Source organism: Helicoverpa zea, chromosome 5 (genome assembly GCF_022581195.2).
Source record: "Helicoverpa zea isolate HzStark_Cry1AcR chromosome 5, ilHelZeax1.1, whole genome shotgun sequence".
Lineage (NCBI taxonomy): Eukaryota > Metazoa > Arthropoda > Insecta > Lepidoptera > Noctuidae > Helicoverpa > Helicoverpa zea.
The window spans coordinates 8,817,639-8,838,640 of NC_061456.1; the positions used below are offsets into that span (position 1 = coordinate 8,817,639).

The 21,002-nt window shown below is 33.6% G+C and overlaps 1 protein-coding gene across 1 annotated transcript; it reads left to right on the forward strand.

Moving 5' to 3' along the window:
• The first annotated feature begins 13,204 nt into the window (after positions 1-13,204).
• On the forward strand, positions 13,205-19,769 carry LOC124630495 (leukocyte elastase inhibitor B-like). Its single transcript, XM_047164431.1, has 13 exons — positions 13,205-13,359; positions 13,512-13,979; positions 14,879-15,076; positions 15,153-15,212; positions 15,307-15,416; positions 15,612-15,755; positions 16,030-16,107; positions 16,390-16,593; positions 16,889-16,987; positions 17,337-17,474; positions 17,788-17,997; positions 18,507-18,648; positions 19,502-19,769. Exons 1-13 carry the CDS (start codon positions 13,215-13,217, stop codon positions 19,636-19,638), a joined length of 2,133 nt encoding a protein of 710 aa, XP_047020387.1. The 5' UTR covers positions 13,205-13,214; the 3' UTR covers positions 19,639-19,769.
• The last annotated feature ends 1,233 nt before the right edge of the window (positions 19,770-21,002 follow it).

Consider the following 21,002-nt stretch of genomic DNA (forward strand, 5'->3'; position numbering starts at 1 on the left):
TGTGCTGGATATTCAGATGAGATAAAACTAAAAAGCTCTGTCAAGACACATTCCTTGGAATTCGTATGTAAATTACATTGCTTACGTATTGATTTCCAAAAATATGTAGTCCGTCAGAAAAGGTCTTCCGATCTCCATCTAAGTTATAGTCGTTTCCGCCCCATACCCTTGTTATGTCCGCTTTTATGAGAAAATTTATTCTTACCCGGTTTTTGTTCCGCGAGCTTACGTAAAATGTTTCATAACTTAAATGTATTTTTTATCATTTGATCATTATTTGCAACGGATATAGGAAATGGATAAGTCAATAACCCAGGCGTTCAAAGTCAGTGGACTGGCAAAGTTCCTATTACTGAGCCATTGTGGACTTACACTAGTTTTTTACGCTACGTGCTTAAAGTTTATAGCCCCTATTAGCAGCGGAGAGAAAATTCACTTTAAGATAAGAAAATAAGATATGTAATGTATATAAATTGTTTATTTAATGAAGGAGTTTGCGGAGACAGTACAATTTCTGTCATAACATCCATAGAACAAAAGCCATTTTATAATATCTAAAGAAATAATGAAATAATTTCGGTACTCAGTTTCTAGGTAGACTCTCCTATTGTTTGCATCCAAACATTAAATCATTCTTAATATTTTACCACACAATTTATTTCGTTTTTAAAACTACCACCATTAACAGCATTATACCAACATCTTACTCCGTCCTCTAAAGACTACTTCCCAGATATGACCTTATTCTAGAAGCACATCAAAGCGAAATGGATTTACTACATTTATTTTTACGTCGCCCACTACAGATGACGCTAACAGGCTTATCTTATCGCGCCTGATCTGTCGGGAGGATGCAGCGCTAAAGAATGACGACAACCAGGAAAACTGCTGTTGATTTCATCTGATTGGTGGGAAATATTATAAAAGTATGATGTGATTGGTGGTTTGTGATCTTTAGGTTAGTTTGTTTAATGTAGGTTACATTTGTTCTCGTAAAATGTCTCCAAAATCGGTCTGCTTATACAGCAGTTTCTGCGGTTTCACCACCGTCTATGGGCAACGTCTTCCCTTATTCGGATAAAATATATCCTATGTTACTTAGGAATAGTGAAGATTTATAAAATTGGTTGAATAGTAAAAACAAAGAGTATGATGCAATATAAGAGTATAAATGAATAAATAAAGCTTCAATCACAATTCAATGCTCTCCAAAAGTTTTATTTGATACAATACATTAGCAATAAACATAATACCTTCTAGTACAGCAGCAACAGCAATAAAATATAAGATCGTAAAAATAATACGTATCGAACAGTCACATTCAGTTTGTACGGCCCGCGAGAATGAATTTGATATCGGCCCATTGTTTTCCTATAATGGATATTTTATGCAATGCTAGTGGGGAGCCTTTTCGCCACCAATGCTAGTTACTCGATGAATTGTTACCTTTTCAATAAAGACAAAAGACTTTTATAGATTTCTTTTTGAATTTATTTTGTTACTGTATAACATACTAGCCGATTTCCCGCGGTTACACACGAGAGAACTACTACCCATACCTATGTTACTCGGGTAGTCTACCTTCCCAAAAGTGAAAGAATAGTTCAAATTGGTCCAGTAGTTTTGGAGCCTTTAGAGTACAAACAAACAAACAATCAAAGTGTACTCTTTATTGTATTAGAATAGATTATCGTAGCCACTGTCCACTTAATAGTAACGATTTAAAAACGCAGTGAGAAATAAATACCTATTACTTCTTCCCACAGCTAGGATTAGAATGTAAATTGATTTTTAATTACAACTACAAATGAAGTAGAATTTTATCCTTACCTATATCAAAAGAAAATATTCCATCGCTTTTAGTTGCAATAAAGACATTTCAGCAATATATTTAATAAAACGGTCGACGAAGTTACAAAGGGGCGCCTAGCATCTAAAAGATTTATCTAAACTGATTATTTCAGAACCGCTGTGACAAAATGACTGGTAGAGGTCGAACAACAATAAAATTTAATCAAAATGTAATTTATGAAGATTAGTGTAACACGCGTACAAAAGGATCGTATATTGGAAAGAGAACAATGCTTCTGATGTCGACGTTTCGTTCCCAGGAAATAGTTTGGCGCCTAGAAAAGCTACAAATTGGTTAAAAAATAGTTCGTTGCTTTACAATGTATTCTATTTCTATAGTTAATCAGTTGTCTTATAAGATTGAATGCAGTCTTTTTTGGGACTTTGTCAACAACTTTTCAATCCGCAGAGTGATCTTTGGGAAACATTAGGGCTCAAAAGTGTGAACATAAACGTAAATATGACTCGTAAAGGTAAGTACCATTAGCATAATTCTATTGATACTGAAGTAGCATAAACAGGAGTCAAACTAACTCAGCACAAAACCTTACCATCATTAATATTTCATTATATCATTACACGAGCCTTAAAAGCTGAGCTACTCAAGTGCTTTCACATACATATTCCACAGTAATACCACGCACTCATGCAGTGACGTAGCACTATTATACAGAACACTACACTACAGCTCTTTGAAACCAATTTGTATAGAAGTACTTATCTAGATTCTTTACTTCATTGTATCCGACGCTGAATAGGCAAAGTGCGGCCACAACCCGAATAATAAGAGGTAAATGGTACCAACGTACTGGAGGCACCGATTTTCAAAAATCAATCACTTAATATGTAGCTGGTACTGATTGTACGGAACAACAAAGACGTTTGATATGCATAAATAAAATTAGTGGATGAAAGTTAGGCCTTAAATAAGCTAATGATGTGGAATTCTACAAGACTTTCTTTATGATACTCAGGGAATGCTTTATGGCTTGCGCACATAGTTTAGGATACATAGATACATCATGATCAGCACTTTTATCGTCCCACTGCTGGACACAGGCCTCACACGGAGAAGGATGGAGAAGTTAGGAAGGACGGTTACTCACCACACTTGCTCTATTCGGGTTGGTGATTTCAGACTTACCTGAGCAAAATTTTCATCACCACAAAATAGATAGTTATATTTGGGACTAATTTCAGGATTGCCTTTATTGAAATTCAATTGTAAGATTAATTTAACCTGGCTTATAATATAGCCTTTTATAATATAACATTTTACTGCAGTTATTTACTTATTGATAGATTATTGGTTTCCAGACTGTCTAGACTTGTGTGCCTTCGCATTTAGTGCCACATTGTAAAATCACGGATCGGTCATTCTATATTTATCACTGTTTTTCAGTCCATCGTCCCGTTTGCCTTTTATATGTTATTTTTATAATATATTCTTATGAATAATAGAAAAATTAATCATTTTGTAACTTTTAGGAAATTATTCCGATGTTGCCGCCTTTACAACCCATCATTAATAAAAAAAAATATTCTTTGCGCGATCGCTAAATTGACACTGTAAGTACAGATACCGTTTATTATTTTAAAAGATTATGTATTCGTTACTTATGCTGATGAGGATGAAGTTCATAATACTCTTTTATCAAGCCATTTACTGGGCATAAACTAGCAAAATTTTTACAAGCATCTAAATACTAAGTATCTTAGCCCTAGTCACATTTAAATGTGACGATAACAAAGATTACGCATTCATATTATATTTAAGCTTTTTCTAGTTTAAAAATTCTATATTAAAGCTCATAAACTGCCATCGCAGCATTTATGAAGCGTGTATTTTCATGTAATTATTTTAAAACTGTAATGAGCAATTATAGTGGCAAATCTAATCTGCGCTGTGATAAATTTTAATAATCACGTTATGAACACGCCGCTTATTTATACATAGTTTAATCAATCCAGCAGTACCTGAACCATATTAATTGTAAACACATATTATTTTAATGGGTACTACATATGTTGCAACTATTTGTATCATTTGAAAATCGAGAACAAACATATTTGTCCAATAAATAGGATATAATATAGCGCATTTGTGGTTATTCCTGGAATATTGGTGGAATTTCACAAATCTACTCAATTTAATCTATTTTAATACACGCATAGCGGTTAATTATATTAATGAAATCGCTAAAATTATCATCATGCACACATTTTGATCACAAAGCAATTGATTAATAGTTTTAGGTAATTAACGTTTCGAGGTTTTAAAGTCAACTTAAATATTTATAATCGACAAAATACACAAAAAATGCAATGCAAAGGTTAATTAATAAGTCATCAGGGCTTTATAGTTAAGTCGGAAAGTCAGTCTTACAAACGGATGCAGGTTTTGTTTGGCTATTTTATTTTACTTTATCATCAGTATACTTTTATTTATTTATTTACCTACTTGTGTTCCTGTGTAACATATACCCACCCAAAACAAAAATGTGAAAGACTGCCAAGTTCGATAATATGGGAATGCTTCGCCTATAAAAGAAGTGAGATCTGAATAAGTACCAAGTTCCATACACATACCTCAGTTAAAAATAGTTACTTTTTAATGATGTTACTTGGCAAGTTTTCATACACCTTGTTATAAACCTACTAAACGCAATGAATCAAGTATTTAATTTTCTATTAAAACTTGCCAAGTAATCATCATTAAAAAGTAACTATTTTTAACTGAGGTATGTGTATGGAACTTGGTACTTATTCAGATCTCACTTCTTTTATAGGCGAAGCATTCCCATATTATCGAACTTGGCAGTCTTTCACATTTTTGTTTTGGGTGGGATTTCATTTATTTTTGTAAGGTTGTTTATTTTATTTTTTTCTTATGATGAAGTTAGTTAAAGAAATGTCTCATTTATACTATTTTTTAGATTTTTTAATATGCACTATGTTTCTTACAAAGAAATGAACTAGATTAACTATGACTAGATTTACCAACTGACTGACATGACATGTTATCATATATTATGTTCGTGGATCAAAGTTACACATTTGTTATTTTCGAAAGTGATTCACACTTGGCCGTTTTCAGATTTTTACGTTACTTTGACTAAATACAAACCTTTGTACCATTCGAAGATATATTATATAAATATAGATAAATTTAGTTCGTTTTAGTTCCTTAGGGGTATAAATTTACACCGGGTATAAAACACCTTCATTATTTTGAAACCGACTCACACTTGGCCATTTTCAGATTTTTCCCTTTACCTTGACATAAAGACCTACCTCCATGCCAAATTTCAAGTCAATACGACCATTGGAAGTGGTCTAGGTTTTTGATGAGTGAGTCAGTGAATAAGTGAATCAGTGTATAGTAAAAATAGCGATTTTCTGACGTCAATATCTCAAGACCTACAATAGGTATATTAATGAAATTTTGTATTTTAGATAAGTGAGGGGGTCTCAACAGATACTAGAAATTTGATATGCGTAAATAAAATAGATTTTGAGTTACAGGGGGGTCGAATTTGGCCCGAAATGGTTCGTGTAATATAACCCACGGCCGGTGTGTCGCCTTTTTTGCTCGAACTTGGCGGACACACTGCCGTGTGTCTAGATTAATAAATTGCGTTACAACGCAAACTTAGGTATGAGAAACAAAATCGTAGGCTCACCTCGATTTTTATAAAGCATGCTGTAAATTACCTTTCGACTTGCCACCTGAACTATTAATAGTGTTTTATAAGAATAATAAAGGCCGTATAATAACGGTGGGGCACCGTCATATTGCTTCAACAGCAATTCATCAAACGTGCAGGGCGCTATCGATCACGCCAACGCTGGTAATGCACCGACAAATTAATGATTCCTTCAAAACACTGCCATCGTATTATTACCCTAATGAAATTCCACTATCGAAGCACATTATCACGTGGGTAATGTAGCCACGCAACTGCCGCAAATTACTTTCAAGACGTTGACTTTAATGTAAGCCAAAAAATTACTCTTTAAAGTCACAATTAAAGATTGTGAACAATAAAAGTTTGGATCCTAATTATGCCTGTCTGGGGTCTCATTTTAATTAACTTAATTTTCTTTTGAAATGCAATGCATGACTGCCGTTCAGTTTTCAGTTTACTTAGAATTAATTTATTGTATTTTAATTAGATAGCTGGTATATTATTTTGTTCACAATAATGTATCTCATTGTTTTAATTAAAAACAAGAGACAGGTGCTTGAATCTCTTTCGAAAATTATTATCTTTAAATATTTATTACCTTTCACGTTGTAAGTAATTAAATTAAATCATGTTTAGACGAACATTTCTAATTAATGTCAAATTAAAACTACATTTTAAATTTTCTTTAATAATATTTAATCTTGCCGGCGATAAGGTAACTAAATAAAATGAAAAAAAATATTCACTCACCTCAAACTCTAAATAATAGCCTTACTAAGCCTTTACTAACGATTTCTTTGTCCAACGCTCGAAATATAATTTGATTTATTTTTTTCATTTCCGACAGTTCATTTATTTGATGGAAACAAAATTATGTTGTAGGGCAATTGAAGCAAGTTAATGGAAGGCCGCATATGCCTACCGCGCCGGTCCGCCCCTCGATTCATTCCCTCGTATCTGATCCTAGCACGCGCTTTTTGAATCAACCGCTGCCTCGGTGCACTCGCCTAATATAAAATCACGAAAACTTTTTTCACGTCGTCATATTAAGTTTTTATGACAGAGGAATAATTTTGCGTTTTAAATAATGCGAAGGAACACGGTTATGAGGTTTTATTTTACGACAGTTTCTGAAAGAACAAATAACTAAATGAAACCAAAAATGTTAAAATATTTTAGACACTTTCAAGCTAGTCCTGGTAAAAAAATGCTATTTCTATATTATAAACATTGCGTACGTTGCATATTAAAATTTAACCATAACAGAAAAAAATAATTTATTATTAAGTTTTTACAAAAAATATAATAAAAGATGTACCTCTATGTACCTACACTAAAACTATTTTTAATCCTTAAAAATAAAAGGATCCTTAAAAACATCCCGACGCTTAACCAACTTTTCGACTTTACTCCTAATTAAAATATGAATTGCATAAAACATTTCGCGTATTTTGAATGCGGAATACGCACACAGTTCACTTTAAGTATCACAAAAAGCCTACCTACTCTATTTAGTACGTATTGTACCAAAATTATTCAGTGGTCGCCGGTGCCATTCATCCATTCAGTTCTATGATATTGCTGCCCGAATGCAAGACTGATACAATCAATATTTTGGTAAATTGAGCTAGGAACAGGTTCTATTCTAAATCAATATCACCATTCCTTTAGAAGTGTATCGTTTTAGATACAGTTTATACCTTTGGTATTTGGAAAAGGCTGTTCGGAGCTTCCATATCATGGTTCCATATAAATCAATCAATGGGTTTGATTCCCGAGTAGCACCAAAAGCTTTTTGGGTAATATTCACAAAATTCCAGGAGTCTATGAGTAGGTGGTGACCAACCACAGCCTTCTTGCTTGCTCATACATAGTGTGAAGCTGTGACCATTATCGGTAAACTGAACAGTTTATCAAATAGGTATAGAATGACAAAAAATCATCGTTAATATTAGATATTCTATCGACAATTTTCCATTTATAAACGAACATAAAACTAATTATAAGCGCTTTTCCGCAAATGTGTTACTTTGACATAGGTACGCGTGTTTCATATTCGCCCGGCTCTGAGTTCGCTAGCTGCCCACTATTTCCATTAGCTGCGTTCGCGTTGAAGCGATTCTGATTGCCGAAATGATTAGTGAGGCTATACGCATAGATTGTTTGCAAATGAATGAATGGGAACCGAGCTAAATAGCTAACCTTTCATATTGACTGTTACCATGATATATCTTTGTTTGTGCAATATTCACTTCTAAAGCCAAGTAAACTATAATTATTGAAATGAGAAAATATCTACCTACTGGAAAGATAATTTGATTTTGTTCCAAATAAACAAAGTTGATGAGGCTGTTTCATTTTCGTGAGGACGTCATTACGGGTCTTCGACTGCAGGTTTCGCGGAATTCGTTAGCATAACTAATAATTTAAAGTCACAGTTGGTACACTGTTAATTAAAAATATGGTTAAATATTTTTATAGTGAAAATATTTGAGTAATTTACTGACATATTTCATCACCAACCCGCGTTGAACAAGCGTAGTGATTATCGCTGTCTTTCTCTGTGAGAGAGGAAGTTTGTGCTCAGCAGTGGGATGGTGATAAGCTGACATATTTGAAACTAATTTTAAGCAAACATCCGCTTTAGAATCACTCACTCGACGTTAACGGTTCTTTGAACATCAATCAAAGAGCAACTATCTAATAGTCGGATAGACACGGCACTTCACACAGAACACTAACAAGTCGGCACGAACGTCCCTTCACGTCAAAGTCAAGAGACGCCTGGACGAGTCACGTAGCCCACCAGAACCGAGCCAACGATAAATGATTACGTTCCATGGGAAGTATTCCGTAAAACAAAGTGGCAAAGTTTTGGCAGGGCCATTTAGCAACAGTCCAATATTAGAAAACTTTAAAGATAAACGCTCGTACATAAATATGTTTACTTATACAGCTGGCCACCTGTTTTGTTTGAAATATAATGAGAATTTGGGCATGTCTCATGTAGAAATAACTGTATGAATACAGCAAAAGTAATAATTTAATACATGTTTCAGTTTATTTATGAGACCTTCTGAATAAAAACTGATATAAGCATAAATAATGGAGTATAACTATTGTAGACCAAAAATAAATACATATGAATGAAGTAAAGAGGTATAAATAAGGTCAATGCGTAGAAAAAATAGTAAATCTGAAAGTAAAAAAAAAAAAAAAGAAATTACAAACAATACTTGCAAATATGTATGTAGGTACATGACATATTTATAGTTAAAATAAATATTTTGCAAGATGGCAGCTTAAGATAATGGACAAAATAAGGCCTTTCTATCATGCAAAAACTCTTAGGCCGCTGCCTCGAATTTTGCGGGCAGCGGGGCGGCAGCGGCGGCGGCGCGGGAGCGGCAGGATCTTACGCGTATAATCAAATGAACCGGCCCTCGAATACAGCGGCGCGGGAGCGGGCAACGAGCGGTGAGCTCCATTCAAAACGGTGACCGAACGCGCCGCCGCCGCTGCCGCCCCGCTGCCCGCAAAATTCGAGGCAGCGGCCTTACCGTCGAAGTAAGAGTTTTCGAAAATACTGCCAAACAAAACTTAGTTTAAACGCTCTATCTCTGGTTAAAAATATATTTAATCGTCTAAAGTAGCTAATTTAAAACTAGCTTCTAATCGTTAACCGTTCCTATATAAAGGGGAGCCGTTTATAAATAAAAAAAGATAAGCCCACGTTTCGTGACTATGTGGATGTCACTTACATTATTTGCCATTTTGGCAAATTCTTTATCAATAGTGAGTTCAGGTATGGAAATAGTTTTTTTTGCTTTGTCATGAAATCATAGAAAAGTGTTGTTGGCTGTGTTATAGAAATTAACCTCAGAAAAATCTTAGTAATGAGTATTAGTAGTATTTTAATTATTTTTAAAAAACATGAACGAATTAATTTATAGAGTTTATTTTTGTATTTCAATTTGACTTAGGTACACATGCAGATTTAGAACAAGTTACTTTACATCCAACACACAATGTTTCTACTAGTGACACGACGGAGAAAAGCAATGAGGGTAAGGTTTTAATCAATCTTTTTGTTTTCGCTACAATAATACCTTGTCATAGTTAATAGGTATTATGATGTATGAATGAAACTGTTCTTTTATAACTCCCATCCATTTTCCTCCGGGTTCTCTTCATAGATAACTATATAAACAATTGAAAATAAATCATAATCATTCACATAATCATTACCTTACATGTTATAGTTAATTGAATTACACGTTGAAAAAATAATTTTAACTAGCCTAATTGCCTAAAAAAGCGAACAAGGTCTCTACGATCGACTCGATCAATGACTTTTTAAGTGCTAATTAATTTAGTAGTTCAATACAATTAACTATAGTATTTCTTATCAATAGAATTTACATAAGGTTATTTTAGTATTTTTTTTTCAGTATATTTTGCGTTTACTTTGATAAAATAAGCTAAAAATCATGAAAATATTTGAAAAATATGCAATCAAAGACAATTTATTTTCACTTTTAGTGTTTTTCATAGCATACGTACTGCTACCACTTATAAATCTTCATGAAAACAAAAATGATTGATAAACACTAGCTTCTATGTAAAATAAAACATCAGTGCATGAAGTGTTGGGTGCAATTACTGAAGTAGATTGTGCACTTAAACAAATTGCGCATTACGCATTAGTGAGCGATCGAATGGCTCATAAACAAACCGCGCTCGCCATCCAAACCGCTTTTACATTTTACAGCTTATTACCCACTAGTGCGGAAAGGGTTGTGTATTGTTGCGTTTTAAATGTTTTATACTTCGTTATTTTAATAATAATGTTAATGGGAGCGGGTAAAGTTAAATAGAATTGAAATTATCATAGGTGTTAATATTCTACTACATTCTGTAAAGAATAATACATAATGTTATATGTATAAGGAAGTAGCTATTTTTAGATCTACATTTTTTTAAATGTTTCATTTCAAACAATAAACAAAATGTTGTTTCTACCATGGCTCGAAAACATCATGAAACTTAATTTTAGAACTTACAATAATTTCTATGAACCACTGCATAGTTTGTAGGCTAATTATAAAGTTTTGAGCTCGAGTACAACTTATGAATATTACAGCGCATTAAGCGATTTACCTAGAATACTTTTTCTTGCTTCAAAGCGTAAATTAGAATGTTTTACTGGGTTTGGTAAAAGCCTAGCTTTGGAGTAGTTTTATCTGTAGGGATTTTATAGCCATTCAATGTTTTGAATATTGTTGTGACAAGAGTCGGACAATGTGAACATGACACAATTTGAAAACAAAGCTGAAACACAACACTACTCTTCATTTCTGAAGCTGAAGTACTACCAACTGTATAGATATCTTTAAAAAGTAGTACAACAGAGAAAATACGCAGAGGATTGCTCAATCAAAACAAGTTTAGGTTTTTTTAAAACACTCGCTCAGAATCAGAAATAAGTATAAACAGATACAATTTTTTTTAAGTTAACTCCCTGCCTACATTTTTTACTAGAAAAATCACAGACTGTTTTCCATTTGATTTGAAGATAACTTTATTTATTGAAACATCTGTGACCCACTTTGACAACAAGGCTTTCAGGGGAGGCAATTTGACCGAGTAAATTATAGTCCCAGTGTTGATACAAAACGACGGTCAAGTAAGATATTTCTTTCTTAATTATATTAAATTATTTACCTGAACCTAGTTTGTAATCTAGTTTGTACGTTCACAAACCGGTTTTTTTATTAGCATGCGTAGTAAGGTCATAAAACTTTATTGATTGATTGTAACTCGAATTGTGATGCGTATATTTCACTAATTGCGTTCGATAGATTCTCTTTAATAATGTTTGTTATTTAGGCCCAATAAACCAGACATATTTAGTTTGAGACCAAGAAAAGTTACCCAATAGTTTTAAAATATTCGATTTCTGCTGAAGTCGGTCTGCTTATAAAACACAACAATTAATAATTGGCATTCTAATTACCAGACAGTTAACGGTTCTTCAGAGAAAATATAATCCGCTTTCCACTCGTTCTGAGGCATTTCATTAATATCTTCTTTGTTTCCATGCACTTTATAGCCTCTATAACAATAACAAGTACAACAATAGGTATTTGGTTTATGAGAATAATTTGTTACGCTCTCTTTGTTTTGCTAATACTGTTGATATTTGCCTCTGCCTATTGTGAATACAAAAAGCGTACTTAGTATTTTTCTACTATAGAAAAATGTAGTTACATTTCCAAAAGTATCAATACCACAAACATTTATTTCAACAGTGTTTTTGTCAAGCGTGGTGTTGAATAAAAAAGGCTTAATTTACAAACTCACTATAGTTCGGCCATTCAGAGAATGCGTTCCTGACACGTCGCGATTGAACTGACGACGTAACTTTGCAATGGCGTTGCAGTTACGATAAAAATATTTTTGCTGGTTGTTTACCGTTTTAACAATTGAGGAGCATTAAAACAACATTATTATATCAATAATCAATGAATGTTATTACGTCGTCAGTTCAATCGCGACGTGTCAGGAACGCATTCTCTGAATGGCCGAACTATACCAGAACGGCAAGTTAGTCGCTATTCGTACTCCAACAAGTTTTACCGGGTAGAATGTAATTTTTCCCGGGTTGGTACTGCGCTCACTTTATACACACAACCGACAATTGGGATCTATATTGCTCAATAAAAAACTTTATTGTTCGACGCAGTTGGTATGTTGGGCAGCGCCGAATAGGTAAACGTATAAAGATTTCAATTTGTGAAAACCTTCAAAATGAAACATTTTGGAAGCGAATCCTTTTGCACTGTATCTGAGATGAACGTTTTTGTAATCAATTACAGCTATTGCACAAAAAGTCCCTCTCCTTGGAAAAAGTATTTAATAAAAAATACATTGAGCTTATACAAGAGTAACTTCTAAAGTCACAAAGGAGATGATTCCAGGAAAACGTTAATATTTACTCAAAATGAAAATTCCCTACATATTTTTCAGCTCGACAGATTAATATGATAAAATAACACATTTTAAAATCTATTTAACTTCAAGCATGTTCTTAATTCCCATAGTAATCAAATGGTTAATTATTAAGCAAGCAAAAGGTTCGTGGAAATTAATACGTGAACGAACGCTTTTAGGGGCTTATGAAATTTTCAGTATTTCGTATTACCTTACAAAAACGGGGATTTCATACCTATGTATATTTTCATAACAGATGCAACAACAGCAAATCCTATGACGACTCACACACAAGAAACTACGGGATCAACCAACAGCACTGAAAACTTAGGTGTGTATCAATAAATAATTCTTAAGAACCCGAAGAATGACAATATTCCAGCTAAATTATATCTGCTCATATGCTGTTCCCACATCTCTTCCTTATGATGTTATTGCCACAAATCAATCTTGTGGCACACTGATTGCTATATAGTAAGTGACAATATGTCTTATGCCGTTACCACACAGACACTCATTGTATTTACCTTTCTTCCCATATATCTTTTTTTTCTCTTCCCCAAAACTACAATATCCTCCAGTTCCAAACAAAGTACCAAATATATTTACATATGTAGGCTACCTCAACAAAATAAATAAATCTGCCTTCTCCCAGAATCATGCCGAGGCGATTCCAATGCAATGTCAGGTTGCGATGAGGAATGTCATGAACGTTGTCCGGGGTATGAACCTGTACAATGCAAATGTATTGAGAACAGTTGCAAGTGTAAAGATGGCTTTGTGTACGATCCTGCAACGTATAAGTGTATATCGCCAAGCCAGTGCAGTAAGTTAACTTCTTTAACCGACTTCATTTTAAACTGGACTTTAAAAAAATGTGTTAAAAATTGAGCGAGTTCTAGAATGAGCTGATTTGGTTTGGTGTTCAGAATTGTTTTTATGTGCTGATTTATAATTTCTTTTATACAAATTTTGCAGAAACGCCAACAACCACTTCAACAGAAAAATCCTTGGTTACACAAACCACTACAAAGCTAAAAACAGATCAATCTACAACGCCTAAAACCACTACAGAACCAAATGACCAACCGACTACAACGATCACAACAAAAACAGATGAAGGTTCAGAAGCCTCCACACACAGTTCAAAAATAACAACAGAAAAACAATCTACCACTACAAAATCTAGTAAAGATATCACTACACATCGACCAGAAATTACTTCCGAAAAATCTATATGTGAAACTAATTCTGAGTCAAAAACGACTACAGAAGTGCCTATGGGATTAACAACTGATAAAGGAATAAGTACTACTGAATCTTCTGAGGAGACAGATTCAACTACTTCTGAGTCAGAAAATACTGATAATACGGATAGTCTTATACATATGACTGGTGATTCTGGATGGACAACTGAAACTAGTACTGTAGTCACCACTACTATAGGTAAGTATACTAATTACTTACTTTTTTTGTGTAAGCCATGACCTTTTCCGATAGAACATACATACTTACTACACAGCACTTGAAACCGAAAATTATTTATTTTTGTCTCTTGACAAAACTCCAATGTCCGTAAATGTAACAACTGGGTTGGAAACTACAAAACTTCCGTGAGATCAGCACAATAAAAGCAGATGCGTCAGACACTTTTACCATACTGTTTTCTGCTCGAGACTTCTAGTATTAAAAAGTTGTCATAATATTATTTCCTTATTTCTTAAAGTAAATTGCTACACATTAAAATAACAACTGCAGTCAATGGGGTTAACGATTAACTCCTTCACCTTCCATAATCCCTCAAACTGCAGTTCCGAAGTCTTGGTAGAATCGATGCCGTGCCAATCCGGCAGAGGTTGGAACATATCCAACTTTATGTAAGACAACCGCAATACATGCTTGAAAATATAAGCAACAAAACATTTTGATTTAATAGTGTCTCCTTTCAGAACGGATTGCTTTTTAAGAACATTCTCCGATGTCCTAAGTGAACTGAAATGTAGGAGGAATTTTCTGATTGTCCGCTAGTTAATTGCAACTCGAAGTATTTCCCGTTGTCTAGCAGTAGTAGCGAAACTTGCTCAGTGCCAACAGAATGCAAGCCCGGAAGATGCATGTGTGAACGTAATAAATGTAGGCACCGAGACAGACAAATGTGTTGCATTGTTGTACTAAATTTTGGATTAGAGCTATTTCTAACTTAGTACACGTTACGCCTCATAGACAAGAATATGTACATTGTATCCATTTAATATGCAAATTGTAATAATACTCCTACTTGATAACGTAGACAAATATTTAGACAAACTCTTGCTGCAAAACTTTTCGTTTCAATTGTTTTGCAGGTCCAAGAGATTGCAAAGGAAGACGCGAAAGGTATTATCCGTGTGCTCTCTCGTGCCCTCAGAGGTCATGTGAGGAATTCTTGAACGGGACTACATGTCCGATAGCCAGTAAAGTCTCGGGATGTAAGCCCGAATGTCGATGCCAAAACGGATTCTTCAGAGACAGTGAAGGCAATTGTGTGACTGGAGCAGAATGCAGTGAGCTCTGTTAATTTATTCAGACTTGGAAAATAGATGGTTTGTTGGTAAACTGATAAATTGGGTTTTCTTTTAGGAAGAGCAGCGAGACAGACTACTAAATCGGCGATGTCTACAACTGCAAATCCCAATCAAAGTAATTACATAATTTCTTCTCTTTCTTTATAATAAAATGTTATGCAATATGAAGGATAAAATGATTTCTATCATGTTTGTTAATATATCTGTAGAAACATCAACCACTTCAATGGGTCCCACAACACCGGAGCCAAGCTGTGAAGACATAGGATATGAATTGTTCGCAAAAGGAAACCTTGAGTACACCGCCAAAATACTGAACGTAGGTGTAATAAGACGAATAAACAAAAGTTAACTAATATTAAAACCAAAAAAAAATTGAGCTCCTAAGAAGTATACTTCTTTTTTGGGAAGTCGGTTATAAAAGTGGATCAAGGCTGATTTTATAAATCGTGTTTTACCTAAATCTTTCTTTATTAACTAAATTTCTAAACTAAAACCATGTTTATTCTTTCAGGATTTAGTGCAAACGAAGCCAGGGAACAACGTGTTGTGTGGTGGAGCGTCCATTTTGTACCTAATGGCTCAACTAGCGGTACAAGCTAAGGACAACGCGAAGAAAGAGCTTTTGAAAGTCTTAAACTTAAAGGAAACAGATCAGGTTAGTTTCTTGCGGGTGTTGAGAGAAAAAATATAGTATGGGTAGTGTAAAAAAGATTAAACTGTGTAGAATAATGGTTTAGAATTGATTCATCTATTTATATCTTTTTATATGTTATGGACTTTTCATGTCTCAATTTGTAGCGCATTCTGTCGTATCTTATTAATAAAAAAAAAAAAACATTTTTAATCCGCGTTCATAAATATTGCGTAGTGTTTTATGAAAACTTATTAAAAATTAGGGATTTTTAATTTTCTTTTATTTCGTTTCTCAGATGTGCAGATGTGGCGGTCGACCGCACTTAAATTATTTATTAATGGGATTATTCAAGAGTAACATCGTTATGGAACAGGTCTGTAGACGTATCATATTTTTACATCAGAGATATTTCAAGTCTGAGAAGCCTGCATTAACAAACTTAGTAAAAACTGTCTTAATTATAATATATGTCTTTTAACTTTTACATTGAAATTACAAGCCATTGATTTTATACTTGTGTTTTAAAAGGTTTTTTTTTGTTTGTTCTCTAAAAGCTCAGAAACTACTAAACTGTTTTGAAATATGATTTAGTTATTGGGAAATAGTTTTCAAGGGGAAACCGAGGGAAACAGAAACTCTAAAATTTTATTTTCAGATTCGTTGTGTCCTACCAAAAATTGCGGCGAATCTACAAGCATCATCCCCAGACATCGAATATGACCTATTATGTAAAATATACGCTGATGACAGTTGTCCTCTCACCGAATATTTCATACGGACTACTACACAAGTGTTTCTTAGAGGACCAGAAAATGTTAACTTCAGAACCAAAGACTCGGCTCAATATATTAGTGATGATGTAAGTTGATATTTTCCTGTAATTTTTTTTATTAAAATCTTTGAAAATTAATATAATTCGGAGGTAATTTTTAAAGTTTTGCAAACGTTTTATAATTAAATATTTACCTTAATAATTTTTTTAAAAAATCGTAAGATGAAAAAATCCTTCGGAAGGTTGTTGAAATCTAAGTAAAACTAACGAATTCAGGACCCAAATAGTTCGGTGAATAAATGCTACTAATAAATAGTGCACGTGTATTGCCCATTTAAATAAAATATAAACACAATTAATATTACTCTTATATTTGAAACAGGTGGCGCAATATACAAATGATGCATTTGTTAATTTCATAAAACCAAACACACTGTCGGCATTGAGCGGTTTGATATTGGTGGATGCTGAAGCTTTTACGGTTAGTACATACCTACATAATAATGTTCTGCCTAGCCTTTTCATAACTATGTAGAGGTCGCTCTCCTGTCTAACCAAATGCAGCTGAGTATCAGTGTTTTATAAGAAGCGACTGCCTATCTGACCTCCTCAACCCAGTTACCGGGGCGACCCGATACCCCTTGGTAAGACTGGTGTCAGACTTACTGGCTTCTGACTACCCGTAATGACTACTAAAGATGTTCAAATGACAGCCAGGACCGACAGTTTATCGTGCCTTCCAAAAAACGGACAGCAAATACGTAAATTTAATACTAAAATTAAAACAAATGGTTTATATTACAATTGCCTACTAAACATATTGTTTTCAGGGAAAATGGGAAAAACAATTTGAGCCAGCATTTACGACCATGTTAGATTTCAATAGAAATGGAAGAATTGACAAAATACATATGATGAATCAGAGGGCTTCGTTTTTGTATGCAGAAAGCTCAGTGCTCAATGCTAAGGTAAGCCAATACATTCTTTATATCAATTAATTATTATACTGGACTTAGGACTTTCAACTTACGACCCTTTTAAAAAATTGAGTGATCTATTCAAGGCTGAGTATTTTTTCTTGCAATGCGTTTTTTTTAACAGACTATCGCTTGTAACACGCATCTCGTATCAATATAGCTATTAGATACGATAAAATTATCACCTCTGCTGCAGACTTTTTCGTGTACTGAAATAAGAAATCAGTAAACTTAAAAGTCAAACCTTCAAGCTAAATGTTCACGTTAAAAAATACGCTACAGTGTGATTTTTTATTTATTTCAGATTCTAAGACTGAAATACACACAAAAAGAGTATTCCCTAACAATATTCCTACCAAATAGAGTAGATGGGCTAAATGATATGCTGAAGAGAATGGAAAATCCCGAAACCGTGCTGTCAGTTATTGATAGTTTACGGAGTGTAGATGTAGAAGTTTATATTCCGAAATTCACCATATCGGTCGCAAATAGATTGAAAAACCCTTCGATAAAGGTGAGTGTGTAAGTGGTAATTTGGAAATCTACATACACTAATATAATAACGGGGAAACTATTATTTGTTTGTTTGTGCCCAAACCTTTTTTCTGTTTGTTTGTGTAAAGGCTGCGAAATTACTAAACTGATTTGAAAAAATATTTCACTGTTGGAAAGCTAGACTATTCCCAAGTAACATGAGCTTTATTTTATCCCGGTACGGGAAAAATCTCCCGATACCTTACTGAAACTGCGGGGAAACATCTAGTTAAAAATAATTTAATAAAATCTATATATATAAAAATAAAGCCTGCTTTCCGTTGTCACGACATAACATGAAAACGACTTGACCGATTTGGCTGAAAATTAGAGGGGAGGTAACTTAGACCCGGGAGAAGGTTTTAGGTTTTTGTCACTATCCGGCTACGGGACGCAGGTGAAACCACGGGCGAAAGCTAGTCACTTATAAAATTAAAGATTTGTGGAAGTAAAGCAAAATTTTCATTATTTTTTCTTTTTCATTTCCAGGCGAATATAAAAGAAATATTCAACAAAAACGGTACGGGACTATCAGACATTGCATCATGTGACAATCCATTTGTTGGCGATATACTTCAGAAGATAACATTTCAAGTTGATGAGCTTGGATTGGGAGACAAAAAAGATATAGGTGAGCTGTAACTAATTATGTTTTTAACCTTACAGAATCATGTAAATCTTAGCTTTTTCCTGTTTTTATTTATTACCAAGACTCTTAACTTGGACTTGTTTAAAAAAAAGTGTTTTTTTTTTACAAAACTAGTTATCGTAGTACTTCCTAAGTATATCTTAGACACCAATGGCTGATAAAAAGGTGAAGGAAAACATCTTGAGGAAACCTGGACTGTAGTCTGGAATCACCAACCCGCATTGAGCAAGCGTGGTGATATTAATGCTCTGTCCTTCTCCTTGTGAGAGGAGGCCTGTGCACAGCAGTGGGACAGTATAAAGGCTGTGACAGTAATAATTTATTGACAATGTATTAACAAAATTATTATGTTAGCTTACAAGAATGCATTTCAAGTTATTAAGTTCAGATTGTAGAAAATCTTTGAGTCTAATGAACTAGCATGTGCAAACATACTTATGTTATGAAATGCGTCATTGTCTACGTTAAAAGATTGTTTAATAGAAACACATGTGTTCGCTGGTTTTATTCAATAAACGGAATGAACAATGCAAAAGCCCTTATATTAGTCAATTCTTTTAACTACACTGGGAAAATAGAAATCACTTCAGGATTTCAGTTCAGGTATTCACTTTCAACTCAGGTTTCCCAGCCAAATCCCATATACGTATGTATCAATCAATTCACTACATAACTTGTTTTTTTACTCAAATTTTCTTTTATTCCAATACCATTTATTGGCATAGTTAAAAATATGTACTACTGCATATATGTATGTGTTCGGTATGAATATCAAATTTTATTTTTAAACCAAAATGTATTCTTTTATATAACTACGAGTATTTTCTCGTTTCAGATTTCCCAGACTCGGAAGAGATTCCCGACTCACCATCAAGGCCGCGCGTCCCTCAGCTATTCAAAGCGGATCATGCATTCGCTTATTACCTGTTCTATAACAAAGTAGCGCTGATTGCCGGCGTGTTCAACCGCTAGTACTGATGTTGGGTCATAAGCGTTATTCTCAAGTGCGTAAGAGATTGTGCGTGGTAACTATTTTGTTGAAGAAATATACTTTTGATGTTATTAATGTTGTAGTTTGAATGAATAAATAAGTGAAACTTAAATCAGGACCTTCAACTTTTCATTTGTTTTTTGTTAATCTTTAGAAATGCAGCTTGGTTTTTGGTTTTGCATCATTTACTAAAGTAAGAATAATAACTGATGACAGAAATATGTTAACAATAATCTAAGCCTATAAGTTTTGTAACAATAAACCTTAGGTAGGTAATTGATTTGTGTTTGCCCCTGTTTGATTCACAATATTTTCATGTTATGAAACGTAAAACAAAAAATATATGATTTGTATACCTACCTTCATGTCTACTTTTATCAATGAGCTAAAGAAAATTCATAAATCATTTAACTAATATCATTTTAGTAACATTAAGTACTTAGTAAGTAATGCCTATAGGCACACCTAGACAGATTTATTATTCATATCACGAATAACATAATGGGTTTAACGTGACCAACGAAAATTTAATAAAACGTGAATAGGAAATAAAAGCATTCCAACAATGCAATTAGAACAAACTAAATACTTCTTAAAATACTTAAAGTGCTCTCAGATATGAAAACATATGTATGTGTATGGAACACATTAAATCATCATCATCTGCCTAGCCTTTTCCCAACTATGGTGGGGTCGGCTTCCAGTCTAACTAGAAGCCGCTGGTAACCAGAGTTTTACAAGAAGCGACTTCCTATTTGAACTCTACAAATCAGATAATCAGACAACCCAATACCTACCTACCGTATAATAATAATGATCCCATATAATAATATAATAATGAACTCGCGCTTACTAAAATCAAAATGTAGTAGAAGTACCTAAATAAAAGCACAGGCAAAATTAATTTGAAAAAGGTATAAAAGATAAAAAGGCTAAATGGCCTTTAATGTAATCGCTCATCGGTTTTGTTTTTGAATGTTCACACATTTCGAATCGTGACCAATAAACCGGTAATACTTTGGTTCTTCACGAATTAATTGAATTAGCACCAGTTTTTTACAAAACATTATAAAAAATAAGAACCAAGCGTTGAACAATAAATATTATATTATACTGTGATTATGCTTTAAGATACTATTGTACCTTATTTTCCTTAAATAGCTATCATTTATCCTTCCTTAAATAAGTTAATACAATGCCTAACAGCAATAAGATGTAAAAGAAAAAAATACATATACATGATTTTTTCTATTTTATTATACATCTACCTGACTTCAACAGAACACACTACAATGTTCACTCATTACACTTAACAATTCAATTGTTTACATATATCTACTAGAAA